Source organism: Psammomys obesus, unplaced genomic scaffold (genome assembly GCF_907164565.1).
Source record: "Psammomys obesus unplaced genomic scaffold, mPsaObe1.curated_primary_1811, whole genome shotgun sequence".
Taxonomy (NCBI): Eukaryota; Metazoa; Chordata; class Mammalia; order Rodentia; family Muridae; genus Psammomys; species Psammomys obesus.
Window position 1 is genome coordinate 151,500 of NW_026585504.1, and position 22,530 is coordinate 174,029.

At 50.9% G+C, this 22,530-nt stretch overlaps 1 protein-coding gene across 1 annotated transcript; it reads left to right on the plus strand.

Annotated features, from left to right (window-relative positions):
• Positions 1-4,658: 4,658 nt before the first annotated feature.
• Positions 4,659-22,524, plus strand: Ankrd52 (ankyrin repeat domain 52). Its single transcript, XM_055599055.1, has 28 exons — positions 4,659-4,777; positions 5,097-5,180; positions 5,622-5,700; positions 5,883-5,953; positions 6,882-7,082; positions 8,150-8,237; positions 8,409-8,551; positions 8,802-9,014; positions 9,222-9,300; positions 9,533-9,647; positions 9,846-9,928; positions 10,029-10,146; positions 10,332-10,400; positions 10,557-10,697; positions 10,777-10,857; positions 13,759-13,870; positions 14,055-14,126; positions 14,546-14,747; positions 14,957-15,044; positions 15,163-15,280; positions 16,019-16,238; positions 16,381-16,468; positions 16,572-16,655; positions 16,733-16,878; positions 17,031-17,113; positions 17,320-17,402; positions 17,580-17,671; positions 18,036-22,524. Exons 1-28 carry the CDS (start codon positions 4,751-4,753, stop codon positions 18,284-18,286), a joined length of 3,231 nt encoding a protein of 1,076 aa, XP_055455030.1. The 5' UTR covers positions 4,659-4,750; the 3' UTR covers positions 18,287-22,524.
• Positions 22,525-22,530: the final 6 nt, after the last annotated feature.

Genomic DNA, 22,530 nt, shown 5'->3' on the forward strand with positions numbered 1-22,530 from the left:
AAGAAGAAGAAGAAGAAGAAGAAGAAGAAGAAGAAGAAGAAGAAGAAATAGAAGAAAGACAGGCAAGTCAGGCTTGGTTCTGCAAACCTGGGATCTCAGAACTCAGGATGAATTTGAGCCCAGTTTGAGGCCTGGGTGGGGTGGGAGGAAAAGGAGAGAGAAGGAAGGAGGGAGTAAAGCAAAGACAGAGAAAGAGAGTCGGGAGTTACCCAATTTATTATTTGTTTTAAGCTTTTTTTGGTGTGCCATGAAGCCCAGCTCCCAATTTATTATTTTTAATTATGTGTATGGGTGTTTTTCCCAAATGTATGTCTGTGTTTCACATGTGTGCTTTGTGCACTCAGAGGCTGTGAGCCTCTGTGTAGGTACTGGGGATTGAACCCAGGTCCTCTAGAAAAGCAGCCAGTGCTCCTAAATGCTGAGCCTCCACCCCCAACCATTACTGAGTTTTAAGACCAGGTCTTAGTGGTCTGAGCTGACCTGAACACATAGCCAAGGCTGACCTTGAACTCCTGACCCTGCTACCTCTACCTCCCAAGGCCTTGGATTACAGGTGTGTGTCACCACCCCCAGCTCTACAAACATCAGTCCAGAAGTTGAATTCAGGACTAACTGCAGGGGCTTCACCCTCTCACCTGACTTCACTCCAGATGTATCAGTGTTACAAAACCATTCATTTCTTTCCTGGAAAATCCTCTTTCTTGTTATACATAATGTTAGAGAATAGCCTCCAGTCCTTCCTTCCTCTTCCCATCTGCCCAGAGAGTCAGCCTGTGCTCTCCTCCCCACTCCTGAGCCAGGCCTCTGCACGTGACTGCCATTCCTCAGGTTACTGAGAGCTATTTTGAGCCGTGGAGGGTGTATATTCTCCTCTCAGGCGATATCCTAGCTTAGGCCCTTCTGAAGGCCCAGCACACCCAAGACCCTAGGATTCATGTGGCCCCAACTATGTTCAGCTTGTATCTCCTTCCACCCCTACCTCCTCAGAAATAAAATGCTGGTGCCAGATACTGATTTTCTAGGCTGAGAAAATCAACAAACAGTAACAACCAAAACCAATACTTGTGTGTTGTGTGTGGTACATTTTTTTCAGTTTGTAATGCTGTGGATCAAACCCACGACTTCATATACATACTAGGGTACAACTCTATCTTAATTAATTTATTTATTTAGGCAAGAACTCTATATTTATTTACTTACTTGTTGTGTATACACATAAGCATGTGAATGTGTATATGTGTGCCAATGTTTGTGTAAAGATTACAGAGCAGCTTACAGATGTAGGTTCTCCTGTTCCATTATGTGAGTTTCAGGGACCATTTTAACATCTTCATCCTCAGCCCTTTTTCCCTGATTGTTAATATCTGTTTTGTTTTTATTATTATTTTTTTGGGTTTTTTTTTTTTTTTTCCAGACAGAACTTCTCAGTGTAGCCCTGTCTGTCCTGGAACTCACTTTGTAGATCAGGCTGGCCTTCAATTCACAGAGTTCCTCCTGCCTCTGCTTCCCAAGGGCTGGGTCACACCCGAACAGCTGTTTTAGTGTTTTGGGCTTTGTTGTTGTTGTTTTAATTATGTAACAGTGTTCTGCCTACACTTGAAGAGGGCACCAGATCTCATTGTAGATGGTTTTGAGCCTCCATGTGGTTGCTGGGAATTGAACTCAGGACCTCTGGGAAAGCACTATTAACCTCTAATCCATTTCTCCAGCCCCAGCTGCTTTATTCTTATTTATGCCTTTGTGTGTGTGTTTGAGGGGAGGTGGAGGACTGCTCTGCACATGAGTGCCAGTGCCTGAGGTGGCCAGAAGGGGAGCAAAGTTTTCTCCGATTTACAGCCGGTTGCTAAACAATTCCCACCCCCACCCCCTGTGTGCACACTGGGAACCAACCCGGGTTTTCTACCTGCAAGAGCAGAGCAGCAATGCTCTTACTTGATAAACCATCTTCCCAGCTCCCTCAGCCCTCTTTTGGTTTTTTTAAGACAGGGCTTCACTCAGTTGCCCAGGAGATCTGCCTGCCTCAGCCTCCTGAGTGGTTGGGATTATAGGTGTTATGTCCCTACAACCCATCCTGTTTGGTATGGCTTGAACCTGAGCCTTCATGCATCGAGGGAAGCACTGTACCAACTGAATTACAACCCTAGCTTCTTAGTTTGTTTGTTTTTCAAGACAGGGTTTCTCTGTGTGGCCTTGGCTGTCCTGGACTCGCTTTGTAGACCAGGCTGGCCTCAAACTCAGGGAGCTATGCCTGCCTCTGCCTCCCTGAGTGCTGGGATTTCATATGTGCAACAGCATGCCCAGCAACCCTAGCCTCTTTTATTTTTTATTATTTTGGTTAAAAATAATTTGAAAGTATTTATTTTTATTTATTGTGTATAAATGTCTTCATGTATGTAAGTACATGAAGTACATGTAGCACCTGAAGGTGTCAGAAGGCTTTGGGTCAGCAAAAAACAGGGGTTACAGACAGTTGTCAGCAGTTACATGGGTTTTGGGAACCAAACTCAGGTCCTCTGTAAAAACAGCAAGCACTCTTATTGCTGAGCTATTTCTTCAGCCTCCCTTCCCAAATAATAATAATTATTATTATAAATATAATATACAAGCATAATATAATGTAATAATATATTACATATTAAGACATTATATAATATCTAAATATAATTGCATTACTATATTATAAAATAATATGATGTTACATATAATAATATTATACTATAATATTATAATTTATTATTATTATTATTATTATTATTATTATTATTATTATTATTATTATTATTATTATTATTAGATGGGGTGAAGCAGTGTTGCTCTGTAGCCCAGGCTGACATTGAACTCACCACACCAGCCTCAAGAATGCTGGGAATACAGGCTTATACCGCTATCCCTGTGTCTTCTGGGTTTTATGTAGTCGAAAGAGAGTCTTTGCTTATTTATTTACTTACTTATAGACAGAGTGCTGCTTAGCTTTTATTATTAACTTGACACAGCCCAGAGCAATCTGGGAGGAGCTCAAGCTTAAGTAGATTTCTTCTCTAATCCAGGACCACCTGCCTAAGGATGGTATCACCCACAGCAGGCTGGGCCTTCTGAACTGACAAACTCTCTAAATCAGAGCTGTGCTTGCCTATGTCTTTAATCCCAGTTTTAGGGAAGCAGAGACAGGCAGATCTCTGGGGATTAGCGCCTGATATATACGGTGTATTCCAGGACAGTCAGCAGTCAGAGCTACATAGTGAGAAGCTGTCTTAAAAAAAAAAAAAAATCCTCCTAGATCAGATTCACCTGTATTCATATATGTGGGACTTTTTTTTTCTTCTTTTTTTCAATTTAACTTTATCTCATTTTACCTACCAATTCTCTGGAATTGGAATTACAAACTGCTGGCTGTAAATTGCTATGTGGATGTAGGGATTGTCTGGGTCCTTTGGAAGGACTCAGTGCTCTTTAGCTGGCAGAACCGCCTCTCCAGCCCCAGCACTTTTTCATTGTCTAATTGAGGTAGGAGGGCCTATAGCCCACTGTGGGTGGTACCTGAGGCAGATGGTCCTGGATTAGACAATAAACCTGGTTAAGCTTGAACCGACTAGCCCCCTTGCTCTCTGGGTTCTGCTTTCAAGGATGTGTTTGACTTCTTGCCCTAACTTTCCTCAAAATCGGACTGTGTCAAGGAAATTAAACCTTTACCTTCCCTTACTTGTTTTGGTCAGTGTTACATCAACAGAAAGGAATCTAGGATAGATTGGACCTCATTTTGTAGCCCAGACAGTTCTTGGCCACACAATCATCCTGCCTCAGCTTCCAGAGTGCAGGAGTTTTAGGCACGATTCATGCCTGGCTCTAAGTTATCTTTTATAAATTGTACTGATCTATCAATCTCTTTTTTCCATTCCCTCCGGCCAGTTGTCCTTTTTTGACCTCTGCAGTGGTTGAGGGGGAGTTCCTCTCTACAGCACTTACCCTAACCTGACAAGGGTAATTGCAGAGTCGTTGTCCCTGTTGGCCTTAGAGGCTTTCTCCAGCTGCCAAGCGTCCTGCTCTTTGTGGCAGCTTCCCGAAGCAGGAATCTTTCTTGGGATTTCTCTGAAGCTCAGCGATCTTGTTATTTTCTTTCTACCCAGTGGAGACTCGTTCTGGGGCCATATATGTAAGCCTCAAGTTGCCATCCGAGTTTCACCATCTCTAGGAACTAGGGTGGCGGGGCGTGAGTGCGGATGGGAGGCGTCGGCTCTACCGGAGGAGCACCGTGGACTGAGTGCAATCCAGTTTGGTCCTGAGCTTGGGAGTCAATAGGGGAGCAAGACCCGAGCTCGTGCCTTGCCCCGCGGGGGACCCCTCGGGCAGCCAGGCTGCAGCGGAGAGCACTGCGCAGCCCGCTGGCAGAGCGGAGGAGCCCGCGCGCGAGTCAGGAGAGCGGGGACCGTGCTGGCCACCCACCCTAGCCATCCAGCCTGGCCACCCCGGTCGCTCTGGACATCCATCCTGGCTACCATGACCACCCTGGCCGCCCTGGCCACCCTGGCCATCCATCCTGGCGCGGGGCTTGGGGCACCAAGAGAGGCCAGTCCCAGGCTCGCCGCCAGGGAGCGCTGCGGGCTCCCGCTCGCCCGCCCCCTGGTAGGCGGGGCCGCCCTCTCCCCGCAGCAGCCGCCGCCGCAGCCGCCGCCTGGGCCGCCCCGTGTCCCCGGTGGAGCCGCCGCCGCTGCCGCCGCCGTGAGCTCGATGCGGACGGAGCCTGGGCCGGGCCATGGGGATCCTCAGCATCACGGACCAGGTCAGCGCTCCCGCCCTTCGCCACTTGCTCCTCCCAGGGCCGGGCGCCGCCGCCACGCGAGCCCGGGGATGTGCGGCCTAGACTGGGCCCGAGTCCCGGGTTACCGCGGCGCCTACCGCGCCCCTCGCCGTGCTCCCCGCCGCCAGGCGGGTGTCCTTGGGGGCCCGGCGACCGGCGGAGGCACCGCGGGAGTCCGCTGCAGCCGGGACCCCCGTAGCGGAGCCCTTCCAGCGACGCCCCCCTCCAACCCGTGTGCTCCCCCACCTCCCGGTTCCGCTCTGGCTTGGGCCGGCTCCCTGAAAGCTGGTTCTCCTTGCAGCCGCCCCTGGTCCAGGCCATCTTTAGCCGAGATGTGGAGGAAGTGCGTTCCCTCCTCTCGCAGAAGGAAAACATCAATATACTGGTGAGTTGGGAGCGGGGAGGATGGCGAGCCCGAATCTGGCCTCCGGTGTTCGGGACCCCTCCCCACAAACGGGGCGGCTCCGTTTCTCCTCTGCTCTGATGAAACTGCAGCTCTCTCTACCCAGAAATGGGAGTCTGCTCCGCATTTAAGGTTGGTCAGGCATGGAGCACGAACCACGGGTCCTGGGGATACCCAGAAAAACGGTGTCCTCTCCTCAGCCATCGGGGTCTGTAGCGCCCCCACCTCCTCCTGGAAGAAGGAGTAGGTTTCTCGGTCGGTGGCCCTGACTCCACCCTCCCAGGATGCTGGCTTTTGAATCCCCATATTGGGATTTGAGCCCCTGCAGAACCTAGAGGAAAGGCAGGGCTTGGAGTCCTCATACTTGAACCTGCGTCCAGGGTAATTTCTTTTTATGGATACTTCTCTTTTCTGCCTTTCCAGGACCAAGAGAGGCGAACCCCATTGCATGCTGCTGCCTATGTAGGCGATGTCCCCATCCTCCAGTTGCTACTGATGTCAGGTAAAAGTGGGGAGCTGGAAGGTTCGGCACCGAGGGAGGGGTAAAGTGTTCTATCTAAGGATTGGTTGCTGATGCTTGGTCCAGCAGTGGCTTTCCGTCCATTCTGTTCCCCATTTTGATTACTGGTTTCCTTCCCTCCTCCTCCTCAAATCCCAACAAAACAGGAAATTGTGTCCATACAGGTGCTAATGTCAACGCTAAGGACACATTGTGGCTGACCCCGCTTCATCGTGCCGCTGCCTCCCGAAACGAGGTATGGACCCCAGCTCATTTCACCCTTCCAAAAAGGATGGGTTGAAGGGCTGGAGAAACTCAAGTTCTCTGCCCTACAGACTGCTCTACCTCATGTAGGGAGGAGACCAGAGTTCGGCCTCTCCTTCCTGCACCTAGAACTGGCTGGTAAGGGGTGGCTGAGTGCTGCCAGCTGATGTGACGTCAGGGACAGCTTAACACTGGGCTGGCAGACTGCGGGGGCCCTGCTGCCAGGCCTGAGTGAGTCATCGTCCCTGGGGGCCACCTTAAGTCTGATGATCCCCCTCTGGGCACTGAGATTTCTCTCCTTGTGACTGGGTGTTGGGGAGTAGTGACTCTTGTGTCCTCATGCCTCAAACAACATTTAAGTTGACTGCTTAAAGGTCCAAACTCATGTGGAGTCCTGTGCTATGGTGCCATCAACCCTGAAGAGGTTGGAAAGACCTCTTCTTGGATCCTCCATCAGTTCCTTGGCTCCAGCCAAGCAGAGAAAGTTTGAGGCCAATGGGGATGATGTGGGAGGTGCTTAAGAGGGGCATTTTAGCCTGGATTTTGGAAAGGATCCATTATGTTTATTGGGGTGATAGATATGACCTTGGTACCTGTGGAAGGGTCAAGGGGAGGGTATCTGCCATTTAATGTAGTGTGAACATTTGGTTTTCCTGGAAGTAGACTTGAGAGGTGTGAATTTGCCTGGGGTGCCTGGGTGTGGGTGAAGATTTTCAGGAGCTGGGCTGAAGACTAATAGATACCAGTGGCTTGAGGAAGACACCTTTGTTTTCCTCAGCAAAGCAAAGAGGTTTAAGCTCTAATGGCATCAGGTTTGGAGAGACTAGGTGTAAGGGAAAAACAGACTGCTAGGAAGCTGGGCCTTGTGTGCCATGCCAACCCCTTCCTTCTGCTCCCTGTTGTCCCTTGCTCCACCACAGAAGGTGCTGGGGCTGCTGCTGGCACATTCAGCTGATGTGAATGCCCGGGACAAGCTGTGGCAGACACCACTGCATGTGGCTGCTGCCAACCGGGCCACCAAGTGTGCCGAGGCTCTGGCACCCCTGCTGAGTAGCCTCAATGTAGCTGACAGGAGCGGGCGCAGCGCTCTGCACCATGCTGTACACAGTGGGCATCTTGAGGTGAGGAGCATGCTGGTCTAGTACAGCCTTCCCCTCCTTTCCCACTCACCCATCATGCGCTTCTGGGGCTGCTAGGGGAGGAGTCCCTCAGACCACCGTTCGCACACTGCTGGAGCACAGATTGAGGGTTTTGCTTGCTTCTTTGTTTTTGAGATGCGTTCTTACTAGGCTGGCCTTGAACTTTAACTCATTGAGCTCCACCTGCCTCTGCCTTATGAGTGCTCCAGTTAAAATGGTGTACTACCACTCCATCTTACATTGAGTTTTCATTGGCCAAGTATGTTACATGTGCTTGGGAGCTGTGTCACTTAGCTATGCTTTCAACCCATCCTTTTGCTTTCTAGTGTTGGCAATGGTGGGCAGGTGCTCAACTGCTCAATTATCTGCATCCCTCTCTTTTAATTTTTATTTATTTATTTATTTTTGTTTTTTGAGCTAGGGTTTCTTTGTGTAGCCTTGGCTCTCCTGGACTCGCTTTGTAGACCAGCTTGGCTTTGAACTCCTAGCAATCTGCCTGCCTCTGTCTTTGCCTCCCTGAGTGCTGGGGTTAAAGGTGTGTGCCACCATGCCAGGCTTTACTTTTTATTTTGAGACAGCCTTGAACTTATTCTGTAGCCTGATTAAGCCTGGAACTTGTAACAGTCTTCCTGCCCAAGTACTAGTATTGCAGGCATGTGCCACAAGGCTTACCCTAAAATTCTTGACTTAGATTTCAGGAGTACTCTGAGACTCCATGGAAATGTTTTTATATATGTGCCTTCTCATGAAGAGAACGCTCGTGCTGTCCAACACATGTCCAGAGACTCAGATAAGCTTTTGAGAGCCAGCAGAGCACCTGAAGAAACCCTTGAGTTTCCTTTATCCAGTGTCCCTCCTTGGTGCCTGGTCCCACTGTCCCTGCTGGCTCTCCAGTTTTCTGTCCAAGAACAGAGGCACTCACCACCTCCCCAGCACTCCAAACAGAAAGTGACCACGATGCTTCTCCCCTTTCAGGAGATCAGTGGCCTCGGCCCTTCAGTAGGCTGAGCACATGAACCTGTCCCTATGTCTTTTATATCCTCATACAGATGGTGAACCTGCTCCTTAACAAGGGAGCGAGCCTGAACGTCTGTGATAAGAAGGAGCGGCAGCCATTGCACTGGGCAGCTTTTCTAGGTGAGAGATGCTATAGGAAAAGGAGGAATTTGACTATTAGGATCCCCAAGGCAGGGATACGGAGCTTGGGCCTTTGAGGGGAGGGGTTTGGGACCTTTGGGTTTACCTTCCACCTGCATTTTTTTTTCTTTTTCTTTTTTTTTTTTTTTTTTTTTTTTTTTTCCTATATAGGGCATTTAGAGGTCCTGAAACTGCTGGTGGCACGTGGAGCAGACCTCAGCTGTAAAGACCGAAAGGGCTATGGGCTGCTCCACACAGCAGCAGCCAGTGGCCAGATTGAAGTGGTGAAGTACTTGCTCCGGATGGGGGCTGAGGTCAGAGCAGTAACACTGGGTCTAGGGGCTCAGGAAGGTGTTGGAGGTCCAAGTCTCTAATCAAGCGGGGGGATGCTTTCAGGAGGATAAAAGGGTCTGAGTGAGGCTTTTGTTACCTAACAGTGCCAGCATTCTTTTGGGTCAGACTCTGAAGGGGCTGACACAGCAGGACTTTCAGGACTCTTAGTTTAATTGGCTTCTTCCAACTTTGTTTAAACTGATAATCCGCACCCTCATCCTGCAAATCCAGATTGATGAGCCCAACGCTTTTGGAAACACAGCTTTGCACATCGCGTGCTACCTTGGCCAGGATGCTGTGGCTGTTGAACTAGTGAATGCAGGAGCCAATGTCAACCAGCCAAATGACAAGGGTTTCACACCACTGCACGTGGCAGCTGTCTCCACCAATGGCGCGCTCTGCTTGGAGCTGTTGGTCAATAATGGGGCTGATGTCAACTACCAGGTACCTAAGAGAATGTTTATACTGATAGCTCTGGGCTCCAATCATATCCAGGTAGCTCTTCTGGGGGACTTACCCATTGGTCTTCTGGGCTGATTAGGTCTTATCAGGGGCTTGAGAATGTGGCTAGCATTTCTGTTCTCGTTGATGTGTTCTTAAGAGGAGGACCGAGATGGTGCTTTACATTTGATCACCTCCATGTTTCCACAGAGTAAAGAAGGGAAGAGTCCCCTTCACATGGCTGCCATCCATGGCCGTTTCACGCGTTCCCAGATCCTCATTCAGAATGGTATGACTTGGAAACTCTATGTTCTTCCTCCAAAGAATTCATCCCTAGAAACCCCTTCTTCCTGCTGCCTCATCTTTCCCTCAGAATCGGCATTTAGAACTCTGCCATTCACAGTCCAAGGCTTCCAAGTAAAATAATGCATGGAAAATGCTTGGTTCAGTCTAACATATAATAACACTTGGATGATCACTGACTGAGGCGTGCCCTAGTTATCTGTGTATCCTTATCTCAGGTAGCGAGATTGATTGTGCTGACAAATTTGGGAATACGCCACTCCACGTGGCTGCTCGCTATGGACACGAGCTGCTCATCAGCACTCTCATGACCAATGGCGCTGATACTGCCCGGTGAGTCAGGACCCTTGATTCTACTTCTAGACCACATCAGGTCTATACATACTGTTCACATCAGACACAGAGGTCTAAAGATGCCTATTAAAGGGAGATTTGGGGGTCCTGTCACCCTGACTCCGAGAGTGATGGTGCTAGGCCACAGAAAAGTGCTCTTGCCTGGCTGGAGGACTGAGTGCATCAACTTCTTCCCAGGCGCGGCATCCATGACATGTTTCCCCTGCACTTAGCTGTTCTCTTCGGATTCTCTGACTGTTGCCGGAAGCTTCTCTCCTCAGGTACATGCTGGGTGGCTGGGTGATGGGAGGTGGCTGGCCGGCTGTGTGCTGGGGGTGGCTCTGGGCTCCTGGATGCAATCTGGCTGATGTGCTCCTCCAGGTCAGCTGTACAGTATCGTGTCTTCACTCAGCAATGAGCATGTGCTTTCTGCTGGGTTTGACATCAACACACCTGACAGCCTTGGCCGCACCTGTCTTCATGCTGCTGCTTCTGGAGGGTGCGTTCTTCTCCTAGGCCTCGAGAGCTGGGCAAGGGTGTGGGCCCTCACTGTCTGCCCAGCTCTTTCCCTTGAACAGTGAAGTAATCACAGTGGAGATTGATTGGTTCTTGTCTTCTCAGTCTCTCCCCGGGTTGGTGGCCATGCTTCCAGACTCTTCCACTTATCCCTTGTCTTCCCTTTAGGAATGTTGAATGTCTTAATTTGCTATTGAGCAGTGGAGCTGATCTGAGAAGGAGAGACAAATTCGGAAGGTAAGTTAACATGCAGGAGTGCACATAGCCATTGTCGGGTTCGAGAGAAGATGGTGGGGGGAGGAGAACGTAAGTGAGGAGTGTGTTGTATGTACCTTTTTACTGCATTTGTACCTGCCCCTGAGTCGCTCACCTGTCCCTTAAAATACTCTCCAGGACCCCACTGCACTATGCAGCTGCCAATGGTAGCTACCAGTGTGCAGTGACTCTGGTGACTGCCGGGGCGGGCGTCAACGAGGCTGATTGTAAAGGCTGTTCTCCCCTTCACTACGCTGCTGCCTCAGACACCTACCGGAGGTGAGGCTTCTGCTGTGGCTCTTCTCAACCCCTTGCACTTCCATGAGCTGCCTTGACCTCTTTTCCTTTCTTAAACCAGAGCGGAATCCCACACTGTTTCCAGCCATGACGCAGAAGAGGATGAGCTACTGAAGGAATCCCGCAGGAAGGAGGCCTTCTTGTGAGTATAAGAGGTTGCTGGGATGTGCCTCCCCTCGGTGCCATTCCTGGCCTTTGTCCCCCACCCATTTTGAATCTGCTGCTCCAGCCAGCACTGCCTTGGAGGTGAACCAGCAGCGTGGGGGTACGTAGTGCAGTCTGTGTGGAGGAAGGACAAAGGTGAGGTGCAGCTCTTCGCAGGGAACAGGGAGCTTCTAAGTCTGGCAGAGCTGCACACATTGGATGCTTTAACTGAGCAGTTACGCTTAGTGTTCCAACTGCTAAGGATAAAAGCCGGGTGTGGTGTGCACATTTTATTCTAGCCCTTGGTAGGCTACACAGTGAGTCACAAGTCAGCTAGGGTTATCCAGTCAGATCCTCTCTCTTAAAACAAAACAAAACAGATAAAGAGTGAGACACAATGGCATGCCTGTAATCCCAGCACTCAGAAAGAGGCAGTGGATCTCTGTGAGTTCCAGGCCAGCCTGGTCTACAAAGCCAAGCCAAGGACAGCCAAGGCTACACAGAGAAACCCTGTCTCAAAAAAGCCAAAACAACAACAACAACAACAAAAAAAAAAAACAGATGAATTACCCCAGGACTTTGGTGGTGGAGAATTTAATGGTAGAGTGCAATGTTAAAACAGTTCTAACATCAAAGCATGACAACCAAAACATCTTCAGCAGTATTTGCCTAGAAAGCCACTCACATAAATAAATGGGTGAAATTGTGTTTCAGTAAACTTCATTTGAAATATCTGAAACATCAGCTCGGCGTTGATGGGAGTCCAAATGGGAAGTAAGGTTCAAAGGATAAGGAGAGATCAGGATTCAAGAGCAACTTTGATCCATAGAAGTGGGCACCAGCTTGTGCTACATGAAACCCTTTAAAAAAATAAGGAAGTAGCTGGTTGTGTTGGCCTACGCCAGTAATCTCCAGCACTTGGAATCTGAAGCAGGACTGATGTGTACCCCTCATGCTGTGTACTGAGATTCTAACAGAAAAATAAAGTAAAAAAAAAAAATCCCACCACCAGCAGTACTTAGGAAGCTGCCTGGACTACATAGCAAGATATATCTCAGCAATATCAGATGAATTACACTGAATTGTTTTTCTTCTAAAACCAATCATCAGACCTTCCAGATAGCTCAGTGGGGAAGGATGCTCACTCCTGAGCCTGTGACCTGAGCTCCATGTGGTAGAAGGAGAGAGCTGACTGCTGAAAATTGCCCTCTGACCTCTGTGCACACATGTGCACACACAAACTCACACACTCACAGAACCCCACTCATAAACACACACATAGTCCTATACACACACTCACACACCCTCACTCACACACTCATACACACACTCACACATGAACAAACAAGTTTAAGTTTCAAAAATAAACAACACTGAATCATCTGTGGGAAAATGGGTACAAGAACCTCCATATCCACTAATTCAAGAAGTCGGTAATGGAGAGACTGAGTGTGAGATATGTGGGAAATATTCTCAACCCTGATTTTTTTTTCTTAAAATACAGAATTTTTTAAATTTTTTTAATAATTTATTTGATCTTATTTTATGTGCATTAATGTGAAGGTGTCAGACCCCTTGGAATGAATTGGTGTTAGAGACAGTTAATGAGCTGCCATATGGGTGCTGGGAATTGAACCCAGCTCCTTCATAAGGGCAGACAGTGCTCTTAACCACTGAGCCATCTGCAGCCCCCAGAAATTTATCTTAAAAAGAGCGGTCAATCCCAGCACTCAGAGAGGCAGAGGCACGTGGATCTTTGGGAGTTCAAAGCCAGCCTGACCTACAGTGCAAGTCCAGGACAGCCAAGGCTACACAGAGAAACCCTGTCTTCAAAACAAAACAAAACAATAATTATGGGGGCTGAAGAGACAGCTCCACAGTTAAGAGCACTGGCTGCTCTTCCAGGGGACCTGGGTTCAATTCCCAGCACCCACATGGCAGCTCACAATTGTCTGTAACTTCAGTTCCAGGGGATCTAACACCCTCACACAGACATATATGTGGGCAAAACCCAAAAACACATAAAATAAGATAAAAGGAGCTGGTCATCATGTCACACACCTTTGACCCTAGTGTTTGAGAGGCAGCTGGTCTCTGTTCAAGGCCTGATCTACATAGAGAGTTCCAGGACCGCATGGCTCTGTAATGAGATCCTGTCTTTAAATCAAATTCAGCCAGCCAGACACAAGTGGCACACACCTGTAATTCCAATACTCAGGGAGGCAGAAGCTGGTGGTTTGCTGTGAGTTGAAGGCCAGCCTGGTCTACAAAGGGAGTCTAAGGACATCCAAGGCTAAACAGAGAAACGCTGTCTCAAACAGACCAAACCAAACCAAAAAAAAAAAGTCAGCCATTGTGTCACAGGCTTTTAATCCTGATACTCAGGAGGCAGAAGCATAAAGAGCAGGAGGCTCACGCTTTGTTACAGGGTGAGTTTACAGCCAGCCTGGGTTACAAGAGAGTGTCTCCACAGCAGATGTGCACCGTCTGCATGGCCATTCGTGATGGCCAGCATCAGTGGGGTTCTACAGAACAGGCAGGTGGAAGGATGAGGGCTCATCACTTCTCAGCTGTTTGGACCAAGTGGAGAAAGGATGAGGGTCTGGCAGAGAGGAAACCATATCCATTCCTGGCCCAGAGAAGAGAGCACCGTGGTGTCTTAGAGGCAGGGGTGACCATATCCACGTCCCAGCAAGACTGGGAGCCAAGCATGTGTCCATGTTCTCTGGAGGAAGAGCCCAGGTGTAGCCAGAACTAGGGCTGAAGAATAGATGGACAGGATTAGAGGATTACACCAGACCGGCAAGGCTCTCTTGCCCCTGTCCTCTACCCCTCCCAGAGCTGTACCTTCGCTGGGCTGGGCCTATCCCTGCCTTACAGTCTGTCCCTGGCTCCCCAGCTGTCTGGAGTTCTTATTGGATAATGGTGCAGACCCCTCCCTGCGGGACAGGCAGGGCTACACAGCTGTGCACTATGCAGCCGCCTACGGCAACAGACAGAACCTTGAACTGGTATGTATGGGGACCTGGCCTGGGTCTGGGGGGATGGGGCGGGTGGAGCAGGAACAGGGCTGTAGTCTGCCTTCAGGTTTTGATCCCAAAGTCAGGTACAGTTGAATTGGGAGATAAAAGATTATGAGTGTGGCAAGGCTATGTCTTGGAAGCCCTAGAACCTCAACATTCCTGTTCGTTGCAGCTCTTAGAAATGTCCTTTAACTGCCTGGAGGATGTGGAGAACACTGTTCCAGTCAGCCCTTTGCACTTAGCTGTGAGTTCAGCATCTTCCCTCTGCCTTGGTCTAACCTGACTGTCCCACAGGCATGCTATCTCTGTGACCCTGCCCTTCCATCTGCACTCTTTTAAAAGAATAGCCTAAATTTCTTTATTTGGTATGACTGTGTGTACATATGATGATCTGTGTGTGGGCAGGTGAGTACCATGATGTACGTGTGAAGATCTATGGACGATTTCATGGAATTGATCTTCTACCTTTATGTGGGTTCCAGGGATGGTGCTCAGATGGTCACTTTACCCACTGAGCCATCTTGCCAGTCCTGTTTCTGCATTCTGACTGGGATTTCTGGAAAGAGCCCAAGGAACTTGTGGGACCTGAAGCATCTCCTTGGGTACCAATAGCAGAGTAGGAAAAGAAATGTCACTAGCTGTGTACCTCTTGGTTGCCTACAGGCCTACAATGGTCACTGTGAAGCCCTGAAGACACTAGCTGAAACGCTGGTGAATCTGGATGTAAGGGACCACAAGGGCCGGACCGCGCTCTTCCTGGCCACTGAGCGAGGCTCTACTGAGTGTGTAGAGGTGCTCACGGCCCACGGTGCCTCTGCCCTCATCAAGGAACGTAAACGCAAGTGGACACCCTTACATGCTGCTGGTTAGTGGTATAAGCTACTGCCAGATACCCTGACAGTTCGGCTGGGAGTGGGCTAGGGCAAGGAGAATGGAAACTTCAAGTTTTGATTCATAGCTTCCTACCTAAAGCTTCCTTCTTGCCCAGGCCTTCACGGAACTCTAGTCCTTTAGCCCAGATTCAACCTACCTCCTTCCTCCTGGCTATCCTGACAAAGGTTCCCTTTCTTTCAGCTGCCTCTGGCCACACTGATTCCCTGCACTTGCTGATTGACAGTGGGGAGCGCGCTGATATCACAGATGTCATGGATGCCTATGGACAGTGAGTGTGGTCCGAGAATGGATAGGGTTTCCCCTCTGCCAGACCCTCACTCTTTCTCCACTTGGTCCAAACAGCTGAGAAGTGTTGAGTCTCATCCTTCCTCCTGCCTGTTCTGTAGAACCCCACTGATGCTGGCCATCATGAATGGCCATGTGGACTGTGTACATCTGCTGCTAGAGAAAGGATCCACGGCTGATGCTGCTGACCTCCGGGGCCGCACTGCCCTCCACCGTGGCGTGAGTGGGCTGCTGGGGAATAAGGCTGCCTCAGGGTGGGAGCACGGGGCCCGCCAGCAGCAGGGCAGCAAGAATGTCCAGTGAGTAGGGTAAGATTTTGTTTCTGGGTCTTACACTGCCAGCATTAGCTGTGGGATGAAGATCTTCTATCCCCTCCTTGTCAGCCATTTGCTCATAACACCCAGGCAATGCTTTCTACCTGTGTGTCCTGTTGCTGCTCTTCTATCAGGACTTGTTTGTTTTTCTTTTTTTCTTTCTCTTTATTTCTCTGTCTCTCTTTTTCTTTCTTTCTTTTATTTTTTATAGACAGGATCTCACTGTGGAGTCCTGGCAAGCTCTGAACTCACTGTGTAGGCAAGCTGTCTTCAAACTCAGAGTTTTCAAGCACTGGTTAAATGTGCTTGAAAATTTGTTTTGAGGGTCTCACTATATCACCCAGGCTGGTCCTCCACTCTTGGTCTCAAGTGATCCTCCAGCCTTAACCTCCTGAGCAGCCCAGCCTACAGGTGTTTTTGGCTTTCAAAAGCATAGGATTTCCACCTTCAGTCTTTCTAACTCTCCAGGATTGACTGGCTATTCTGGCTGTCAGAAATGTAGCTGCTGATTCCTAACACTAGAATTATTGTAGAGATAAGGATGGATTCCTGGAAGTAGTTCTTGCTCCTAGGCCAGCCCCCAGCAACTAGCCACTGGATAAAGAGTAGCTTCTTACCACTTTGATCTCTGTGTGCCCTGCAGGCAGTGACTGGCTGTGAGGACTGCCTGGCTGCCCTGCTGGACCACGACGCATTTGTGCTGTGCCGAGACTTTAAAGGTCGCACACCCATTCACCTGGCCTCAGCCTGTGGCCATACTGCAGTGCTTCGGACTCTGCTACAGGCTGCGCTTTCCACAGACCCCCTAGATGCTGGTGTCGATTACAGCGGATACTCGCCCATGCACTGGGCCTCCTACACTGGTACTAGTGGGGCCTTCGACAAACACAGGGATGTGTACTGCAGGAGGGGAGCTAGAAGTAGATTGGAGGGCCGAAGACAGGACAAAACAGGTGGAGGATCTTGCTGTTTCTCACACTCACCATCCTTCCTTCCTGTCCCCAGGACATGAAGATTGTCTGGAGTTGTTACTTGAACACAGCCCTTTCTCATACCTGGAGGGAAACCCCTTCACTCCTTTGCACTGTGCAGTGTAAGTGCCTACTGCATCAGCCTGCTCTCAGGGCGTGACAGCCTGGCTAAGGGCAGGGAGGCCTGGTTTGCTCCTTCTGATGATCCTTCCTCCCCCACTCCAGAATTAATAACCAGGACAGCACCACAGAGATGCTGCTTGGAGCTCTGGGTGCCAAGATTGTAAACAGCAGAGACGCCAAAGGGCGGTGAGTGACAAAAATCATGTGGCTTTGGTTTCTGCTCATGCAGAAGAGTTCCCTGTTTCATTCTACTCTGGCCCCAGGACCCCCCTTCACGCCGCTGCCTTTGCGGACAATGTCTCTGGCCTCCGGATGCTGTTGCAGCATCAAGCTGAAGTGAATGCCACTGACCACACTGGCCACACTGCACTCATGACGGCAGCTGAGAATGGACAGACTGCCGCTGTAGGTGTGTGAGGGCCCACCATTGCAGAGCCCCTGGATGTTAGCCCTGCCTGCAGGGGATATGGGGGATGCAAAGTACATGCAGGCAGGAGGGTGGTAACTGACTGGCTGCTGCTCTGTAGGGAGACTTCAATGTCTGTCCGGTCCCTTTCGTAGAATTTCTGCTGTATCGAGGGAAGGCAGACCTGACTGTGCTGGATGAGAACAAGAACACTGCCCTTCACTTGGCTTGTAGCAAGGTACGTACTAGAGTGGGGGTGCAGGCTGGGACACGCACAGCAGGGCCCTGTGGAGGCTGGGACTGGCACAGTGGTTGGCTCCGTGTTGCAGGATCAAGTGCAATGGAAGCCAGAGTTAACTAGCCTGTCTGCCTGGGAAGATGGTGCATGTCTTCCCTCTCTCCCATTCTTCTACTCCACAAGTGTCTACTTCTGTTCTTCCTCAGGGCCATGAGAAATGTGCCCTTATGATCCTGGCAGAAACCCAAGACCTTGGCCTTATCAATGCTACCAACAGTGCGCTGCAGATGTGAGTGCCCGGGGAAGGGGGCTGCTGGCTGGGGGAGGCAGGTGGGTGAAGAAAGTGCCCTATACTGTGGCCTCTCTGGAGCTCACAGAATTTGTTCAATGTCCTCATCACCTGTGGGGAGTGGCAAGACAGCCTGACATCCTATTCAGGTTTCCTTCTTTACTGTTTCCTTCCAAGGCCACTCCACATTGCTGCCCGGAACGGTCTAGCTTCCGTGGTGCAGGCCCTGCTGAGTCGTGGGGCCACAGTGCTGGCTGTGGATGAAGAAGGTGGGTGGTGGGGTCCAGAACCCTTGCCTCTCCTGGGTGTGGCGTCAGGGACATTCTCTTGGAGGTGACTTCTTAACCTTGGTACAAATGGGCTTTTCTTCCCAGGGAAACTTAAGAGCAGGGATACAGCAGAGTATTCTGGGTCTCACAGGGGACTTTGATGGAACTCAGTAGATCTGGCAGGGTCAGGAAGCTCTCCACACTGCAGCCTGGTCCCCTGTGCTTCCCTTTACCCTGTACTCAGAATTTGTTGTGGTCCTCTCTTGGTTCTCCTCCACAACCTGCAGAGCTCAGTGCCTGGGAGGGTAGGTGGGGACTCTGAATACTGGACCCTCGGCCACAGTCATCCTCCTTGGCCCCACAGGTCACACCCCAGCACTGGCCTGCGCCCCTAACAAGGATGTGGCAGACTGTCTGGCCTTGATCCTCTCCACCATGAAGCCTTTCCCACCCAAGGATGCCGTCAGCCCTTTCAGCTTCAGCCTGCTCAAGAACTGCAGCATCGCAGCCGCCAAGACGGTGGGTGGCTGTGGTGCCCTGCCTCACGGGGCCTCCTGTCCCTACACCCAGGAACGGCATGGCGCCATTGGGTTAGATGGCTGCTACTCTGAGTAGCCCCCTCCAGTGTCCCTCCCCCTGCCGGTGGCTTGATATCTTATTCTATTTATTTAGAAAAAAATGTCTAAACATTTAGGGCACTTTAAAGGAGAACACGACTGGGTGGTGGGGCCAATTGGGGAAGGAAGCACTGGGGAGCAGCTCCTTACCCCTTTGCCACACCATCCTGGCCTGGCAGAGGTCTGGGACCCACAGGGAGAACCCCAGGCTCTTGGTACCCCCAGGGCAACCCCTTCTGCTAAGTGTCCCAAAATGATTGCTAAATGCCTGGCTCACCTCTCTTTGACTCCATCTCTCAGTTTCCCCTGTTTGCTGCCAGCTCCCCCCAACTCTTCCTTCTGACTTTCTTCTCTTTGTCCCCTCTCCTCCTACCTCTGCTGCCAGGCAGACCCCCTCCTCTTCTTCCATACCCATCACTGCCTACCTGCTTGGCCCCTCCATTCCTGCAGCAGTGAGAAGCCTTAATTTCTGGTACTGTGTGAGCACTCTGGGGGTGTCCTCCTCCCCCTTCAGGGGCAGCTAGAGGATGAGGGGGGAGGGTATTTAGCACTGAGGCCTAGAGCTTCCCCCATATCCTGTCACCCCTAAAATTTAAATGCAAACACTTGAAGCAGCAACTACTGAACCTGGCCCGGACCCTGCGCTTTCTGGCTCCTCGTGCAAACCAAGGGCTGCTTCTGCCCCCACAGCCTGCTCCTGTGTTACCACTTCTGGCCTGGTCCCCTAACCACGCACTTTAACCTTGCTTATTTCTTTTAACTTCTTTTGGGAGAGGGAGCCTGTGGCCGTCCCTCCTTGGCTCTCTTCTCCCTGAACTTTGAGCCTTGTCATGAACTTTTAAGTAAGCATTTTATTCTTTAGGGGAAGAAACAAATCAATATCCTGCCCATTTCAAAACTACAGCCCTCCTATGTCCTCTGTGTTTCAGGCATGTGTTTGCATGTGAGTGAAGGTAGGGACCATGTTCTTCCTCCTGTATCCCCTAGTCCCAGAGTTCCTCATGTCTGTCTCCACCTTCCGTCTGTCTGAGAACCCACTGCCCCAGTCCCTCCTAATATGAAGCCAAAGATGGTGGGAAGGGCAGGGGCAGTGTAGGGACCGTGTTAGGGAAGCAGGGTTTCCTCCAATGGGGAAGGGGGAGCACTGGTCAGGGAGCACAGATGGACACTGAGGCTGAGCTCAGCCCTTGCCTTTTCAGCATGGGAGAGATACGGTTCCTGGAATGTACCCGAGAAGCCAAACTGGGCTGGTATGAGGAGGGGCAGTGTTCTCTTTAAATGTAGCATTGCATCTGGCCCTGGTCCCTTCCAATTCCCTGTCCCTCTGTCTCCTTGGTGAACCTCTGCACAGTTGGACCCAATCCCATAACCCAGTGTCCCTTCCTCACACGCAATACCTCAGCCAGGGGCCAAGACACAGAACTTGAATAGAGGCCCTGCCCCCTCCACCCTATAGTGCATCCTCGACCAGTTTGGCTGCCATCAGTATTGCCCCCTGAGAACTGAGAACTGGATGGGCTTCGTTTACACAGTACAGGGGTCTCTTCCTGGGTACCCCTTCACCTCTTTCCCCTACCCAAGCTTGCTTTACTCACATTTTTACCCATTTTCAGTTGTGTCCCTTGAATGTCTGGCCACCCTTGCCAAGGGTGAGCTGAGGAGAGAGGGGCCATCCCAGGAAGCCCTTCCTCCTGAGATACCCTGCACCATACCTCATGCTGGATCTTTCCTTTTCATGGTTCCTGTTTATCTGTCTGTCTTGCTGCCCCGCCCTTCAGATCCTAAACCGTTTCAAGGCTTCCAAACAACCATTATTGGTGAGAAGGATTGTGTAGCTTTTAGTTTTTATTTTTGTTTTCAAAGCCAAAGGGCCTTGCAATGCCCCTCTTGCCCACACCCTCACAGCCCTCCTTCCCTGTACCTTCCCTGTACGACAATCAGTGTGACCTCTCTAAGGGCTGCCGCCCCCGCCCCCACCCCTGCCCCACCAGTTCTGCAAAGCTTGCCCCTAACTTAAGTTCTCTCCGAAATCTTCCCATTTCATTTCCTTCCTCTCATCTTGGTGCTGGGAATTAGGTGGTGGTGGGGCATGGGGAGCAGGGAAATGGTTCCCCCAGAGATGACTTGGGGTATCAGTCGTGTTCTCCTTTATCAATGCTTGGTGATGACAGAGGAATCTGAGTATATGTCAGGAGTCCCATTGTTTTGTTTTGCTAGATGAGATTTCTGGTGGCTGTCTGCTCCCTGCTGTCCTGGGCACACTGTCAGCAGTGCTGGGAAGATGGCAGGGGGTCCTCTGTCCCTCCTCATGTGGCTGTGAGGAGGCCTGGAGGGCGAACAGCCTCCTCTCCTTATGCCAAAGGAAACCCCGCACCCCACCCTGGGCTGCCCAGCCCCTAGTGTTTTTGAAGCATTTTGACCATTCTCATGGCCACTGCATATTTATTTTAATGTTAAGATTTTTTTTTTTTTTTTTAAGAAACCTTTTTGACTTAAACGGGTGTGGAGAAGTAAAACAGGCAGAATGCCCGCCCCCCAAGTCTTAAGGGGGTTGGGTGGGGAGGGAACATGTCCTTCCCTCTCCCTTTCCTCTCCCCTCCCCTCTCCCCACCACAGCTCTAAAGCACTTGCTTCAAGTAATAAGCACTTTTGTGAAAAGGCCTATTTTAAGGGAGGACCCTGGGAACAGCCCTAGGTCCCAGCAAAGGAGACAGAGCGAGGGCTACATAGGAGACAGGGAAACAGACGTGTGAATCAGAGGGTGACTGAAGAGAGCCAGTTTTTAGTTTCTGATGGGGGGCCGTGTTTCTGATTGTGCGGTGGCTTTGGTAGGGATGTGTACTTCAGAAAAACAAATGGCACAAACTGTGGGTCCCAGGATGGACCGACAGACCCGGGTCACTGCCACTGTCCAACTGAGACTCTGAGACTGACGGGCTACCTCCCCACCCGTGCCCCCTGAGCCATAGGACTGCTGAAAACCACTGAATGTACAGCCCAGGTTGGGGTGGGAGTAGCCCCTGGGGGAGGGGGCTTCTCCTTTTGTTTGGTGCTGTGGGGGGGGGGGGAGACGTGTTCCTTGGGGTGGAGGGGCTGTGGAGGGCCGCCTCCCTCTCTGAGCCCAGCCACAGCCCCTCTTCCTTCCTCACCCCTGTCCGTTCTGACTGTAAGTCCAGCTCACCTTTGCCTTCACTATGTAACCAAAGGAAAACTCAACACTGTTTCCACCACTGTCTGCCCACCCAGCACCTTCTTCCTCCCTGGATCACAAGGGGAGAAGAGGCTGAGGGTGGGGGGTGGGGCCTGAGTGAATGCTTCTACAACTGTACCCCCAAAGCCCTCTCTGTGATCTTGGGAGGGGTCCTGAGAGGCGGGGTGGGGCCAGGCTGGCGGGCTGGGAGTACGCACTGTGTATCTTACGTACATGAGTGTTTCTTTGTTGAAATGACTCCGGTAGCTGTGCTCCAGCGGGGAGGCCCCTTCCTCCTTCCCACCCAGCCATTTCTCACCCTCTCCCCACACCCAATGTTTATTCCCTGCCTCCTCCCCTTCCCACCGCAAAGGAAAATAGCCTTACAGACCCTAGCCCAGAAACCCTACTCCTGGGGCAAGCCAGTATGGCCCCATCCCGCCGAGTTTGAACCCTTCTTTTTTGAGGAGGGGCAGGGAGCAGTGCAGTCTCTTCCCCTCTGGTGGCTCCAGCCCTCTGGGCAAGGACAGAGCTAAGAAATCTTTGAGGACCAAGCCCAGTGGTCTGGGAAGAGGGAGGTAGAGAAAGAAGGGTCTGACTTGGGGGACTCCCTCCTCCCAACCCAAACCCTATAGAGAAGCGACCAAATTCCCAGAGACAGGAGGGAGCTGGGGTCCGGGTCTGCTCTTTGAATTACTTGAAGGTACTGACTCTGAGGCTGCTGTTGCCCACACAGGTGTGAGGGGACACTGTCACTGCATTTGGGAGGGCAGAGGATGGCGGGTGAAAAGAGGATCCACCCTTGGCCCTCGCTCACTCCTGTTCGGCCCTTTCCCTGGGCCCTCCTCTCCCCACCCTCACTCTGGGTGCCCCTCCAGTTGCACTAAAGTAGCTGTTGTGCCAGTCTTACCCATGCCAGGGTGGGGCCTCTGCTTCCAGTCCTTCTTAACGCCTGTGCTCCCATCCTGGACAATCTTGTTCACTTGTATTCCTGGATAGCTCAGCTGTGTGTGTGTGTGTGTGTGTGTGTGTGTGTGTGTGTGTGTGTGTGT